The sequence below is a fragment of the Boleophthalmus pectinirostris genome, unplaced genomic scaffold (assembly GCF_026225935.1).
Source record: "Boleophthalmus pectinirostris isolate CB_2022bp ecotype Guang Dong unplaced genomic scaffold, ASM2622593v1 HiC_scaffold_10, whole genome shotgun sequence".
Lineage (NCBI taxonomy): Eukaryota > Metazoa > Chordata > Actinopteri > Gobiiformes > Gobiidae > Boleophthalmus > Boleophthalmus pectinirostris.
Genome location: NW_026570971.1, coordinates 27,308,119 through 27,325,158, shown reverse-complemented (window position 1 = coordinate 27,325,158; position 17,040 = coordinate 27,308,119). Strand labels below are relative to the sequence as shown.

The following is a 17,040-nucleotide window of genomic DNA, read 5'->3' as shown; positions in this document are numbered from 1 at the left end:
CTACTACTACTACTACTACTTCTACTACTACAAATGCTGCTACTACTACTACTACTACTACTACGAATGCTGCTAGTATTACTACTACTTCTACGAATGCTACTTCAACTACGATTGCTACTACTAGTACTACTACTACTACTAAGAATGCTGCTACTTATTACTACTACTACTATGAATGCTACTACTACTACTACTACTATTACTACTACTACTACTACTACTACTACTACTACTACTACTACTACTACTATTACTACTACTACTACTACTACTACTACTACTAATACTGCTACTACTGCTACTACTACTACTTCTATTACTACTACTACTGCTATAAATGCTACTACTTACTACTACGACTGCTGCTATGAATGCTACTGCTTACTACTAATACTTACTCCAACTTCTGTGATTAATTAGTAACTTCACTACTTCTGGTACTTATACTACTACAGTTTATTGTCCAAAAGTGTCTTACTCGGCAGTTTTGCAGAGTATACACCCTGCTTTTCATTTACAAACCACAGTTAAATATTTATTTATTTAGATAACCTTTACTTCCACACCTTCTATATGTCAATAATGAAGTTCTTTTATGTACACTCCCCTTTCGTCACTACGATCAACTGACAGCATCTCAAACTTTTAACTACTCATAAAACCACGGGGCCATCTTTCTCTGTCCGTGGATCAATATTGCTCTAAAAACACCCCCTGTGCCCTGGAGTACAGGACATCACCTTTTATGAAATATAATCCTCGCGGTGCATTCAGGGTCCTGCCTCTGGGATTTACCGTGAAATGGATGTGTCTGTAAACGCCCCGTAAAGCATTTTCCAGGAGGTTACATGTAAAAGTGTCAAGACCAGATACAAACAATAGCCACAGTGGACTATAAATTGTCAAGTGCTCCCTGGATGTACGGTGTGTAATAATACGGGTCTGAAATGATGACAGGTGAAGAGTGAATAAAGCAATGGCACTTCAGTTTGCTCCCGTGAGTAAAAAGGTTAAAAGGAAATACGATCCGAAGCAGTCATCCTTGGTAAAAGCATGCAACATGCTCACTCATCTGTGATGTACATGTCCTTCTAATGTACTTTTCTAATGTACGTTTCAAATCAACTGCTTAAAGCGACAGGTTAAACTTAAATAAAAAATAAAAAATTTACATTTAACAAATTCAAACTAATTCTTTTCTTCATGGAAATGTAATTGCTTTGTCTGTAATGGTTTTCATAGTATGGTATTAAACCTTTCTATCTCCATGGAGACCGAACCGGAACAATTTACAGGTCAGATTTACAGTCAGAATGCTTGTTTTTCTTGGTATTTTTGAGCTCTAATTGAATAAATGTAAGGTAGAGAGGTTTAATGTCATACTGTGGAACATTCCAGGCAGAGCAGGTGATGGACCCAACACAATGCACCTTTAAAGGCCATATATTACATAAAATTTACTCTTGTTGTAATGCTGTTACCTCCTCAGAAACATATCTGAAGTTGTGTTTTGTTTCATTCACGTTTGAGTCATCCGTTTTTATTTGTCTGTCTACATCTCCAAAGCTCAAAATGCTCTGTTCCACCTTGTGAGTAGAAGTTTTCAAGTTAACAGCTGCCTTTTTACATTTCAGTTCAGTGGAGATGGTCAATTCCAGGGCTGAAATTATCCAAATAATTTTAGTGAAGGTGTATGGAGAAAGTAAGTTTTTATTTATATAGCGCTTTTCACAGACATATATCACAAAGACACTTTACACAGCATTAGTTGGTCACTCCATATGCAGTGGTGGTAAACTACTACTGTAGCCACAGCTGCCCTGGGACAGACTGACTGAAACATGGCTGCCAATCATCACCATTGGTCCCTATGACCACCACCAACACTCACTCACATACCACTTTCATACTAGGCAATGTGGGTGAAGTGCCTTGCCTAAGGACACAACGACTGGCGCCCCACTGTGACACCCGATTTTCCCATATTTTCCACCCAAGTACTAACCAGGTCCCATCCTGCATACCGGCTTGTCAAAAGCCATACAGGCTTTTGACAAGCCGGTATGGCCACAGTGGAGCACTTCCTGTATCACCACAGGACATTACAAGGTGGAACAGAGTGTTTTCAGTTTGAAAGAAGATCTCTGCCTAAACATGCAGGATTTCTGTGTTAAACATGTGTGAATGAAACAACTCCAGGTATGTTTTTGTGTTAAACATATATGGAGTGTTAAATAAGATATGGTAAAAAGTGCTTAAATGTAATAGCATTTATAATGAATTTAATAGTATTCTGACACTATGCCCAGACTGCCAGTGGAACAAGTTTAAAACAGGAAAAAGACAATAATTTTCACTCTTGAAATGAGCAAAAGAAAATGCTACTTGAACTAAGAACAAAAACACACACGCACACGCACACACACCTACACACACACACACACACACACATATACTTGAACTAAGAAATCAAACGACTTGAACTATTGTCATATCTTATCCTACTAAATCCAAGCACTTGTTCATTTATTATGTAATTTAACACTTCAAGTTATTTTATTTTTTTTCCAGCGGCGGAGGGTCTGCCACCTGCTCATCTTCATGGAGATGTCACTGATTTGCTTTTTACGCTCGCCTGTATGGCACTGAAACTTATCTATCTCCATGGAGACAAGCAGAGGGTGCGACAAGGCCAAGTTGCTTTTTAGATTTGTAGAGAGGTGTCCTTGCTCACAGAAAGAAAGTATGTTTATAAAGGTATTTTTCAGCAATGAGAACATGTGGAATGGGATAAGTGCACAATGAGTTCAATGCTATACTGTGGCACATTCCAGGTAAAGCAAAAAGATCTCCACGGAAACAAGCATCAAACCCACTATCAGAAAAGATACATAGTGCGCCTTTAAAATGAAAAGTCCTATATTACACAAAATAGTTTCTCGTGAGCTCTAAGCTGTGACATAATGCTGTCCCTGCTGAGTTGTGTTTCTTGTGTGAAACAACATTATAACAGAGATCAGAAAACAGTCTAACATGAGCCCAAATGCAAACTTTAGTGCAAATGATACACTTAACTGGACTAAAACAATGTTCTTGCTGCAGGCTGAACAAGCGTTACAATTTGACGACTTAAATATGAACTACTATTAAATGAATTTAAAAAATAAAAAAAATACTTCAGACTGGAGAATTTGTTATTTGTAAAAGGAAATGATGTTACCTAAATAACTGCAGTCCTTGTATTTTTGATACTTTGTAGTGACCTCATGGTGGAAGTGTATGTATCTCTAATGGTGGAATGTTTATCAGTTACCATGGTGACACAATGCATGCATTATCAAGAACTGACAAAAAAATAAATAAATAAAAATAAATAAAAAAATTAAGAGTTTTAAGTTTCCAAACACAAGAAAAATGCAACATTGATTTAAACAACACATTTTCAGAAGCGTGTGATCAATACGAGCGCTCATGGTCTGTTTAGAAGTTTGATTTTTAACACAAATGGTGAGAGTGACTAACTGAAAAAGTGTTGGTTAATGCTAGTTCCTCTGGGACTGTCATTTAACAGCACAGATCATCTCACCTGTTGTAGTTCCAACTAAAGCAGCTCTTTCTGGTTAGATTTTGTTAAAACAAGTTCAGATTAAAGGTGTACTGTGTAACTTTTCTGGTTGAGATTCCTCCACCTTCTTGTCTCCATGGAGATATTGTTGCTTTGTCTGGAACAAAGGTGGGACCAAGTCTTTGTTTTGCAAGTCTCAAGTAAGTCTCAAGCCATTGACCTCGAGTCCGAGTCAAGTCCCATGTCAAATACAGACAAGTCCAAGTCGAGTCTCAAGTCACTGGCCCATAAGTTCAAGTCAAGTCCAAGTCATCTGCATCATTTCAAGTCTTTAAACTAAAGTCCCAGATATAGCTTAGATTTTTGTAATTTATATGAATTTTAAGATAAATTGTACTTAAAAAAATCATAGTATATTTGTCTATGAGTTGTAGAAATAAATGTTAAATAAAAATAAATAGTTAATTTTTCCTTTTTAAATGTCTTAACAAGATGGAGTGTGGAGTGTTTTAAGTCTCGTCTTAAGACCCACTTTTATTCTCTGGCTTTTAATACCACGTGAGTTGTGTGGTCCTCTGTGTCTTTTATTTTATTTATTGTTTTTATTGTTTTATCTATTTTATTTTTACTGTTTTTATGTATTGATTTTATTATTTTTGTTCATTGATTTGATATTATTATTTTATTTATTTATTTTATTAGTGTCCTTATTAAACATAATTCTGCAGATTTTTTTTCTTTTTAAAGTAAAATATTTTGCATTGCTATGTGAAGCACTTTGGAAACGGTTTTGTTTATAAAATATGCTATACAAATAAAGTTGGATTGGATGGGAAGAACTCAGTGTGAGACATCACGGTCAGAATAGAAAGAATTCAGATTTAAAAGTCCTTCTCAAGTCTTCTCAAGACACAGGCCTCAAGTTCAAGTCAAGTGCCAACTCATTGACCTTCAAGTCCAAGTCAAGCTTCAAGTCTTAGTTCATTTTATCAAGTCATGTCTCAGGTCCTAAAAATAGTGACTCAAGTCTGACCCGAGTCCAAGTTACGACTTGCAAGTCCCCACCTCTGGTCTGGAATGTCTCAGTATGTGGCTTTAAACTTATCCATCTTCAATTTACTCAATAACATGGATTTTTATTTACTTCAAAACTTGCATTCTGAGTGAGTGGAGTCGCCTCTCTACAGATCTGACATGTAACTTGGCTCACCTGCAGTCTTCGTAGAGATAAATAAGCGTAATAACATACTGTGGGACATTCCAAGTCTCCAGAAGCTCCAGAATCTGGAGAGAAGCTGCATGGTGATGAACCTTCCACCAAAAGTTAAAAAGCATGCCTTTAAAGTCTAACTCGAGTAACAGAGCTTTTGACAGAGCAGTGCTTTCAGTTAGCAGTACCATAGTTGAATGAAAATAGCAGACTTTACTCAACCCCTAATACACAGAGAAGCACAAATAAACACAGACATATGTTAACCGCTGAAGACATGAAACCCAGCTGGATACACGCTGTAACAAAAGCGTCAGTGAGCGGCCAGCTGCTGTGAGTCAGACAGAGTAATGACAGATTCAGAAATCTAATTCTACAATTGTATGTGAATAACTGTCTGAAAGCCCCCGCCAAATCTGTAGCGGTCCTGCTGAGATACAAGACAATCCATCTGATCTGCAGAAGTAAAAACAGCCTTGAAAGACAAGTTCAACTACATCCAGACTCTGTGAAAATGTGTTTATTTGAGATGTGCTGTTAACAAATACATAAATAAACTAAATATAAAACCATTTACAACATATTCTTTGATCACAGCACACAGCAGACAAATGCATACATCCACACAGAGGCGAGCCAGTGTGTTACATAAAAGAGGATGTATTAAACTAAGCCAGAGATTATAATATGGGAAGAAAATAGTATATATTTTAAAGGTCCAATATTACACAAAATGGATTCTTGTGAGCTTTTAGCCATGTTTGAATGTTGTTACCTCCTCAAAAACATACCTAGAGTTGTGTCTTGTTTCATTCACACATGTTTGAGTACTCTTTTATTATTAGTCTGTCTATATCTGCTCTGTTCCAACTTGTGATGTCATGTTGTGGTAATTTTCAAGTTAACAGCTGCCTTTTACTTTTAGTTCTTTAGATATTGGCAATTCCAGGGCTGAAATGATCCAAATGAGTCTAGTGAAGGTGCACGGATTTTATTAAGTTCATTTTTTCAGACCAAGAGTTTGTTTTCATACTTGACAGTTTGGACGCTCACTCGTGGTCTTCCTCAGAGTGGTCACGTGATGTTGCTGTGATATGTCCGGTCAGCTGATTTATACAGGTTTTGGCGCTGTCTTCCGACCAGTGGAGGCAGCCTGACTTCCTCAGGACAGTATGCCAGGTGTGTGAGAGTAAAAAAGCCCCCTCATCCCGGTTCATAGTCCCTTGGGGTCGTTTCCGTATTTTGATTACTTCTTTAATCCAGTGATGATGTTTGTTTTCCTCTTTCCCATTGATGTTTGTTCCATCCCAGTTCATAATGTGGTTCTCTCTTTTATAAAAATCAGAGATGGCCGATTTGGGTTGTTCCTTTTCTGCTTTGTGTTTTGTTGCTCATGTTTCGTTAGATTACATTTATGCTCCGGTTCTATTTTATCAATGGCAATCGAAATATGGAAACCTGCCCACGGGACTATAAACCAGGACAAGGGGGCTTTTTTACTCTCACACACCTGGGATACTGTCCTGAGGAAGTCGGACTGCGGATGGCGCTGTCTTCTTACCGGTGGAAGCAGGATGACAGCGCCAAAACCTGTATAAATCAGCTGACCGGACACGTCACAGCAACATCATGTGACCACTCTGAGGAAGTAGGAAGTAATTAGTGAGCAGTCCAAACTGTCAGGTATGAAAACAAACTCTTGGTCTGAAAAAAGGAACCTCATAACATAAATTATCGGAAGACCAAATGAACCACATTGGACGAAGGTGTATGTAGCGTAAAAGCAGAGTGGAGCATTTCCTGTATTACCACATGACATCACAAGGTGGAACAGAGTGTTTTCAGTTTGAGAAAAGAACTCAGCCTAAATATGCAGGGTTTGTGTGTTTAATATTTATGAATGAAACAAAACACAAGTCCAAGTATGTTTGTGATGAGGAAACATTATAACAGATCAGAATACAGCGTGATATGGGCCCTTCAAATTAAAGGCGCTGTACCTGATTTTCACTGTCTTGTGAAAAACAACTTGTTTGCAGTGGTCCAAAATTATTCCTCACTTATTTAATGCTAAAAAAAACTAGCATGTTAACAGTACACCTCCTAATTATCAGACAATTAGATACAGTAAAGTACGCAGTGCATTTATTTTGACCTCAAAGCTGCTTATACCACAGGTGCAAGACATATTCAGGTACAGAGCCTTTAAGAAGAAATATTACATCCTCTTTCATTGGTGTTTAGATCCATATTTTGACTTACAATCTTTGGCTACTAATGTTCTACTAATGTATACTTTATGATTTCCCATTTTGTGTGATTTAAACTTTAAAACCAAATTATATATTAGTAAATTCAAACTGTTCTCAAGTGGTCTTTTGTACTGCCAACTGGGGTTTGTTGGTTTACAGTGCATACAGAAAGTGTCAATAAATTAATATTGTTCATTTTAAAAGTTTGAAACAGAAACAGCTGAATCAGTGCTTGTTTGCCAAAAAAGTTCAGATAAAATAATAAGAATAAAAAAAAAACATAAATAAAAGCGAGCTCTGTTGTATTATTTAGTGTTTTTAAAAATGCATATCTTAATGAACAAATGAATGAAAAGGTGCACCATGTACTTTTTTTTCTGGTAAAGGATTTGCCAACAGGATGTGTCCATGGGGATGTTCGCAAAGTCAACAATGTTCCACAGTATGGCTTTAAACTTGTCTGTCTTCATGGAAATAAGCAGCAGGCCAAGTTCAGCTCTGTGGAGAGGCGATCCTTCTCACAGTACAAATGTTTTTTTTGTTTTGTTTGTTTTTTCTTTTTAGCGCTCAAAACTTGGAATTGAATACATGAAAGTCAGTATGTTTAATGCCAAACTGTGAAACATCAGTAACATCAGCACAGAGAGAAGAAGGTAGCGAACCCCCCTGCCAGAAAAGTTACAAAGTGCACCTTTAAAAGTAAAAAACAACGCTATAAATGTCAGTTTGTGTCATCAGACAATTTTCAATATACATCTCTATAATATATTGCGTGTAAAGTCCCTCATGATTCAGTGAAATTTACAATATAGGCATTTTATTCATCACTGCCTCTGCTGAAACACATTGCCCCCTAACTACATAAAATCAAAGTCTAAATCATATTTTCTATTATCGCAGTGATGTGTGATTTACTTTAAGGCAAAAATCTTCATTCAAGAGAGAAGTTGGCTGCACTTTAGTTTTCGGCATCTGTCTCACAATATAAAGAGACCATGCTGCTCCCATACGTCCCATAGACTGAATGACAATACCAGATGCTTTATGCCTTATATCCTTGGCTACACATCACCACGTCAAATTTCATAAAGCACTCCTCCTCTCTTCCAAAATGGCTGCCATCATTCTTCATGCAGATGTAGTCTTCTCTGTGTGGGACAAATGGCTCACTTAAATTAGCTGACTTTAAACAGCCATATGGATAGACTGCACCTCCTCTGTGTTCTTCGAAGATAGAAGAGACTCAGGTTTGAATATTCATGTCAGTGCTGCAGGATAGCATAGGGGTTTTGCTGCTGATTCCCGGCAATATTTTCTGATTGTCTCTCCACTCTTTTTACTCCCTTTTGTGTTGTCTTCTGTCTTATAAAGTCAAGACAAGAATACTAAACAAAAGAAATAAATATACAAAATTCTAATATCTGTTTGTAATGTAACGGAAATTCACTTTTTCTACTGGAGGAGGTCAAAGTAATCATCAGCTCGTAGGATAATCTAGTTGGAGTCTAGTTGGAGTTTTCTTGATTGTCAAATGGTGAGAGGAGCATTTTTTTCGTTAAACTCATCGCTATCTTGAGAAGAATTGGTTAACACAGTTTTAAGGGTGTTTTACAGATGCACTATGTAACATTTCTAGTGAGGGTTCCCCACCTGCTTGTCTCCATGGAAATGTTATTGCTTTGTCTAGAATGTTCCACAGTATAGATTAAACCTGCCTATCACCAGGGAGACAAGCAGGTTACAACAGGAAGCTACATTACAATTCAGATCTGTGGGGAGTCGCCTCTATTCACAGATGGATATGTTTAAGGTGGACATAGACCATGGACCATTCGAGGCAAAGCAATAGGTATAGGGCTGTCGCGGTTAGGGAGCTTCTCCTGCGGTGCGGTATAACAGCTCCACCACCCCTCATCCCCCGGAGTTATTATATTTCCAGCGGCACTGAAATCTCTCTCCAATGATGCACTTGTTTTGCAGATGCACATGGACCTTGGTTGTCGTGTGGATATAGTGTGTGTAGCGTGGGAGAAGTAACATTTGGCTTTGGAACAAGTGCCGCTGCATCTCTCCAGCTCTCACTGTGGCAGCTCGGGTCAGAGTCCTGCACCAGGTCGGGTACCCGGCGGACTTAAGAGAGAGAGCCCCAAGCACACAGAGCAGGTGTCCGCAAAGCACAATCGGGTGATGGCTGCGTTTACCTCCATGCAGAGTGGAGATCTGCGCTGGTCCTTTCGCCTGCGGACACCCGACGGTCTACGCGGGTGCACCTTAGTCCTGGGTTAGTCCTGGAGTAGTCCTGGGTTAGTGCTGGGTTTGTCGTGGGTTATCATGGGCACGGGCGGTAACGGGTAGAATGTTAACGGGTCTGGGCGGGTGCGTGTCTCTAAAAATGGACCCGTGCAGGACTCTGGGTCGGGTTACGTTGGTCACATGCGGTGATCGCAGTGGCCCAACATGCACTGCGGTGGACATCTTGGTACCACGGTGATTCATTGTTGCGGTTATTGCGACAGCCCTAAATAGGTAGTGAACCCTCCAACAGAAAGCTTATGCAGTGCACCTTTAATTTTTTGGTACATTCCAATGAAAATCTCTGATTGACTGTTTAAAGTGGAACTAAAATACTAAATCTGTTTTTTTTTTTGGTCTTAATCTGTGTATATGGTATTAGCATATAAGCATTATCTACTGTGTCTAGTTATTTTTGTCAACTTAAGTGCAAACACGGTAAATTTGTAGTTTTCTGGTCAAAATTGCCTGAATCTCTTCCGTGGTTGCTGCAGTTTCAAGTAGTTGGTGACATCACGCAAGACTGCCCTGACGACATACACATGGTTCTGATCACAAACACCCGGCTGCAGAGACGGGGTTTGAAGTGTGGATATCTGTTCGACCAACCACACTGTTCCTTATATCTCCAGACCCCTCCTCCTCCTCCCCTCACTCTTCTTTAGTCGTCCAGGTACTGTCCAGTTTATCAGCTCTGTTTGAAATGTGGTTTGGGCAGAGTTTAGGTATTTAGTCCCACTTTAATAATATCTATAAGTTTGGCTGCACTAGATACTCTATTTTGACATATGTCGACTCAACTCAGAAAAACACAGGTAAATAATTGATTTTAAAGGTGCCCTGCAACTTTTCTGGTGGAGGAGACCCTACCTGCCTGTCTGTTATTGCTTTGCCTGGAATGTTCTATTGTGTAGCATGAAACTTTTCCATCTAACATTTATTCATTACAGGTGGTTCTACTGGTCAAAAATACAATCATTCCTTGTATGAATAGAGGCGATGCTCCACAGATCTGAATTGTAATGTAGCATTGTGCTATAACCTGCTCGGTTCCTTGTGATAGATTAGATTAGGTTTAGTGTATACTGTGGAACATTCTAGACAAAGCAATACCATTTCCATGGACAGGTGGTGATCCTTCACTAAGACCCGTTTACACTGAAACGAATCTGTGTATCACCGTATCAGAAACAATCTGCATCCACATGTTGTTTCTGTGTCTGCAAGCCTTCACTATCCACACAGCGTTGTGCATATTTGTTTACGTTTTACGAAACAAAACTTAAAACCGCATGGCTAATTTGCATAAACTGAGTGCTCAAAACAGCTCGCTAATGTGCGCTGATGCAGTTCAGCTTCTGTCAGACTAAAGGACACAACTCAGTGGACTATATGTGTTCTTTCTGTGACAGAGGGGTGTTCTGCTGATGGTGAGTCTGTTCTGTACTTCTATCACATTGGAGATGGTTCATGTTAAACTTTTCAGAGATTATATGTCTGCAGGTCATACATAGACTGTTTATATGAATATATTCTAGCCTCTTAGTGTTTTGGCGGTGAATTAGCTACTTCGTGGCGCATACACCTACATCAGCATATCAGTGGTTTCAGGCGTCCACACAGTGCTGGATCAGATCTGTACTCAAATGAATTCGTGGGAGCTGGTGGCACCAGATCATTCCGTCTCTGGAGCCGTTTTCAATAGGATTAGTGTGGACAAACACTGCATCCACAACGAAAACGATTTGAATACGTACTAGTGTAGACGGGGGCCTAAAAATGTTACGCAGTGCACCTTTAAAGTGAAGGACATGGAATTTTTACATTGTAGTAAAGCAAAAACATAGTCCTAGAGGTCTATTAAGATCTATATTTCTGTGCAGCTTTTTTATGATTGAAAAGTAAAATTTCTAATATCAGTGCAAAACAATATGAAAAATTCTGGCTTAAAGGTGTCTGGTGGAGGTTGTTAAATTGATTAACAAAAAACCAATAAGAATAACTTTAGAAATCCTGCTTTTAAATGCAGAGTTTGTTATCAAAAAAATCGACCACAGCTGCACTTTGGATGGCAAAAACGAAAAAGAAATAGAAAATCCTTAGTCCTTTTATATCTTGCAGTCAAAAGAAGAGGAAAATGGCTGAAACTTCCCTTTAAATCAGTATTCTCCGCTTGAGTCCGTGTCCGTGGGGCGAGTGTGGGTCAGTTTGGGTCAGTTGGGGTTGCTGGCTGCTCCGTTGCTCATTGAAGTGAGTTTGCTCCACCTCCTCTGGTTGAGCAGCTTTCGGTTCTGCTGAACTTTGAGGCGCACGTCAAACACTTCCTGGATGGCCTTTTTGAAACAGTGGAAGTTGTAGTCAATCAAACCTGTGACAGAAAAGGGGAAAAGAGAAAAAATAGGAAAAGGTTGGTCTAAAATATAATACAGTTTTAGAGCTGTATGATATGAGGGTAAGACTTTATAATACACTTAATAATCCTTAATAAAGCATAAATATTTAAAGGTCCTTTATTATAACTTGACTTTTGGGGGATTTTATCCATGTTATAGTGTAGTTACCTCATCAATAACATACCTAAAGTTGTGTTTTGTTTTGTTCACTCACGCTTGGCTAATCCTTTATTATTAGTCTGCTAAAAACGCTCTGTCCCACCTTGTGATGTCATGAAGCAGTGGTTTTCAAGTTAACAGCTACCTTTTACCTCTTGTTCAGCAGAAATTGGCAAATCCAGGGCTGAAATGATCAACATGCTTCTAGTGAAGGTGTACAGATTTTAAAAACACAGTGGAGCACTTAGTATATTACCATATGACATCACAAGGTAGAACAGTGTCTTCTGTTTGAGAGAAGAACTAAATATGCAGGGTTTGTGTGTTAAACATGTGAATGAAACAAAACACAATTTCAACTGTGGCTACCTCCATTTGACAACGCTCCTGGATTTTTATTTTTATTTTTCTGCCTCACCTGTATGTGGTGCTGTAAACAACGATAATAATATTTAATAATGCAGCTCTCACGATGTGTCAGATGTAGCCCAGAAATATAGCCGTTTTGTTTTGCAAAAGTAAAACATAAGTTTTCATAAGATTTGGATGAGAATTATTAGATTATATCTTGGTCTCAAAATCCAATAGTTTAATTACTTGTGCGTAATCTTTGTTATTGATCTGTGTGTGTAATCTGCGTGGTACATGTTGTATGCATTAACATAACAGCATGTCTCAGTTGCTGGGTGACGGGAGCGGCTCCGTAGGTTACACTCATCCCTTTTCGGCAACGCTCTTGCGGTCTGCGGGGGCCAGTTCGAGGGCTACAGCCTTCCCTGCATTGGAGGACCCTGGCGATGACGGGGTCGCAACATCATCGTTTTCCAAAAGCTGCGATTTGCTCGTCCACACGACAACGCAACGCCAGTGTTCTCAGATTTCTCCACTCTGGAACCCGTTCTCAAAAAACAGTTTTCACCCACCCACAACACCGGCTCCGTGTTGACAAAAGGCCAAAACGAATACAAACTTCACCGTTTTGACCAAAAAACTTCGTCGTGTGGACAGGCCCTATGTTTGTGAGGAAACAACATTATAGCAGATCAGAAAAAAGCGCAATATAGGCCTTTTAACTTATCGTGAACAAATAGTTTTCATGGAAACAGAAAGTTAAAATCACACTTCAGAACATTCTCCATAGAGATTTGTACTTTTTTATGCCATACTGTGGAATATTATATCCAATTGTACAACATTTCCATAGAAACAAGCAGCCAAGTAAGAGTGAGGTTTATGGAAATGCAACCCCGCTGACAGAAAGGATGCAAGTTTTTCAGTGTAATAAACAGACAAGGGAAATTAAAAATACATTTGTTTTAGTGTATTGCATACTGTGGCTTTAATTAATACCCTAACCCCCAACACTAACCCCTTAATTCAGTCATTTCTAAGCCTGAATCAAACTGTTTGTTTAATAAGTTAACTTTTTCCTCATCTTTTATCATTGCTAATTATAGAACAATAAAAGGGTCAAAACCAAGACCAAAATCCAACAAAAGTAAAACTATGTCATACAGAAAATAGTTTTAATATTCTCAGCTTTTTCACAAAACTCAACAAAAGTATTTTAGTTTCTTCGTCTGCGTTGATCTGTAAAAAACGACGCAGTGAACCAGCTCCATCAGTGTTTAATATGTTTAATATGCTTTTACGCAACAATGGCCCATAAATATTCACTATTCTAAACTAAGTGAAATACTGAATTCATAATGATCACTTTTACCTTGAGTTTTAGCCTATTGTTGCATTCATTTGCATTTGAAGGAGTTACTGAAGGTTTTCTTGTACTTTTTATCCCTAATTGACTTTTTGTTTTAAATTCTTACCATGTTAACACATACGCACGCACTGATTACATGTGTTTTTGCCCAAATCTCAAACCATTTAAAGTGCACATGATGCGTTAGACTACTCATTTCACTGAAATCTATAGTTGACATGATTAGATTTAAGATTTTACTTAAAGTTTTGCAATTTTGGTGAAGTTTGTATTTCTACTTCCTGGCTGGACACGAGCAGCAGTGGCACACCTAGAGGTAATTCCATAACAGTTACCTAGCAACCATTGTTTATTGTTTATTTATTAGGATCCCCATTAGTTGTACCCGAGGGCCAGCCTAGTCTTCCTGGAGTCCTTTATTTAACCATAATTTAACAAGGGCATAAATGTGTCTAAATTGAACTAGTTATGATGAGACTAATAAATATAAATGCCAACACCTTAATTATGTTGAATGAAGATTTAAAGGGTCCATATCAAGTTATTTTCTGATCTATGTTTTAGAGGTGGGCAATATCTTGATATTTTAGATATACTGAGATATTTTTTAAACAGGAAATGGATTCTAACATATTATATATTTCGATAAAATATTTATATTTAATTCTGATTTTGCTGCTTTGATTGTTCGCCTTCTCTGTGCTGTGCTCGCTCACCCCCATCTCCTTGCTTTTGTTACCCCTCCCCTCACGTGTTGTCTCATTCACTACTCACTTACTACAGACAAGACCATCAGCAGCACATCCTCTGTCACAGAGAGAACACACATATTCTACTGAGTCGTGTCCTTTAGTCCAACAGAAGTTGACCGCATCAGGGCACAGGGAGGGAGCTGTTTTTTTCTAGCGCTTATAGTTTATACAAATTAGCCATGCTGTTTTAAGTTTAATTTCAATAAAATGTAAACAAATGTGACAAACCTGCATTAAACACATTATAATCTCAAACAGGCTGCTGTATAGTGGTTATGGTTTATATGTTGTAAAGTAAGTCATAATCTGCTGCAATGTAGAACTTGTACATTAGTATTTATGTATTTAGTTTGATCTGCGCAGTGGATTGTGGGATACCTCAGCGCTGGTTAGGAACCTCCTGAGCCTTCCTATGCTGAAGGAGCTCATGGTTGTGTTTATCTTATGGTTAACAGAGTGAATGCAGAAATGAGCTTGAGTTGTTTTATTTTTGAATGAAAAGAAGGCAATGCTTTATTTCTTCCTTTATTTTACAGTTAAATTATTAGTTTTGTATACAGGGATTTATTTATTTTTTTTTATGTTACAGAAGTGCTTTATGACCTGCCAGTAAAAAAAAGACCTTCTGGAATTTGGCATATTTGTTTTTGCAGTATTTTGGGGGTGGGGGGTTATTTTTCCTGTACAGATATCAAGATATGTCTGATATATCGAAATATAGCAAAATATATCGTGTTTTTTTTTTTTGCTCCGTATCGCCCGGCCCTATGTTATAATATTGTTTCCTGGAGTTTTGTTTCATTCTCACATGTTTAACACCCATACCCTGCATATTTAATGTTTCCCTCAAACAGAAAACACTCTGTTCCACCTTGTGATGTCATGTAGTAATACAGGAAGTGCTCCACTGTGTTTTTAAACTCCACACACCTTCACTAGAATCATCTGGGTGATCTTAGCCCTGGAATTGCCAATTTCTACTAAGCAAAAGGTTAAAAGGAGTTGTTAACTTAAAAATTACCAACTTGACTTCACAAGATGGAACAAAGCATTTTGAGTTTTGGAGACAGACTAATAATACAGCTTTATTCAAACAAGTGTGAATGAAACAAAACACAACTTCGGGTATGTTTTTGATGAAGTAACAACATTATAACAAGAGTCAATATGACCTCAAACTGCCCTCCTTGCGTGTAAACTCTTCCTGCATTTTGGATGAAAATTTCTGCATTAATGATACAGATAGAGGGATTTTGTTTTAGATCTCACCACTACTTCTTGTATTTTTGTACTTTTCTTTTTAAATTTTGTTCCCCACACAAACTGACACTTAACTAATAAAGTAAAACTATGATACATAATTAGCACAGGCACTATCCCACCAAAGCAAGTAACAATTAGTGTTAACATGAAAACCTGTCTTAAGCAAAAATATTCAAACAAGTTGGAGTTCAGGGTAAGTCTATGTGAATTAACCGTGGGAATCTGAGTCTGGACAGTGGATCTTAGACCTCCTGAAGAGAGCAGCTCTGTGGGGGGGAGGGGCTGTGAGTCTTGACCTATATGTTTGAATACTAACAACATTTTATATTTCCTGGACGACATTTCACCTGCGGGCAAACACAATGTCAGTAAAAGCGCTTAAAAAATAGCTTTGATGAAAAATTATGATCTATTTCTTAATGGGAAAATATGGAAAAGACTAAGATAGATGGCTTATTGACTTTCTCTGCCAAACGGGTCATTTCGTGTCTGCATTGATTGGACTGTTGGCAGCAGGACTCGGAAAGGTTTCAGGAAAGTTAGTTTTTAGTTTCGAGGTGACTGAAAGGGTGAGAAAGAAGTACAGTGTAAACTTAAACTTCAGTGTTCCCATTTGTTAATTAACATATGGGATTTCAAGTTTACTTTGGAAATCTAGTTAGTTTAAATCCCATTAACCATTATTTATCTTGAAAATTCACTATTGTGGGACAAATAAAGGTTTTCCACAAATAAAAAAAAGGAAAAAAAAGAAATAATTTTGGTTTATTGAACTGAAAAACACCTTACTTCTCAGGTTTGCTTGCATTTCCACAAACCTGACTCTTAGAACCCGTTTACACTGAAACGGAATCTGCGTATCACCGTATCGGAAACGATCTGCATCCACACACATGGTTTCTGTGTCCACAGTCCTTTTTTAAAATTTGTATTTTATTTATTCAATGAGACAGGAACAGCTTCTGTCAGACTAAAGGACACGACTCAGTGGATTATATGTGTTCTTTCTGTGACAGAGGGGTGTTCTGCTGTGTTTCTATCACATTGGAAATGGTTCATGTTAAATGTTTTCATAGATTATACGTACACATAGACCGTATATATGAATATATGCTAGTCTCTTAGCGTTTTGGAGATGAATTAGCTACTTCGCGGTGCCTAGACCTACATCAGCATATCAGCGTATCAGTGTTTTCAGGCGTCCACACGGTGCTGGATCAGGATGAATTCGTGGGAGCTGGCTGCACCAGATCATTCCGTCTCTGGAGCCGTTTTCAATCAGATTAGTGTGGACAAACACTGTATCTGCAATGAAAATGATTCGAATACGTTCCAGTGTGGACCGGGCCTTAATCGACCTGGAGGAGGGACTCCACCTGCTTGTTTCCATGGAAATGTTTGTTCGGCTCCAATCCAAAAACATACCTATTG

General features: G+C 38.2%; 1 protein-coding gene across 1 annotated transcript in view; it reads right to left on the bottom strand.

Annotated features, from left to right (window-relative positions):
* Positions 1–11,289: 11,289 nt before the first annotated feature.
* rragd (ras-related GTP binding D) overlaps positions 11,290–17,040 on the bottom strand; it is a 102,370-nt gene continuing 96,619 nt past the window's right edge. Inside the window, exon 7 of the mRNA XM_020919052.2 lies at positions 11,290–11,690. Coding sequence (XP_020774711.1) covers positions 11,536–11,690 — 155 coding nt within the window. The 3' untranslated portion in view covers positions 11,290–11,535. The remainder of the gene's footprint in view (positions 11,691–17,040) is intronic.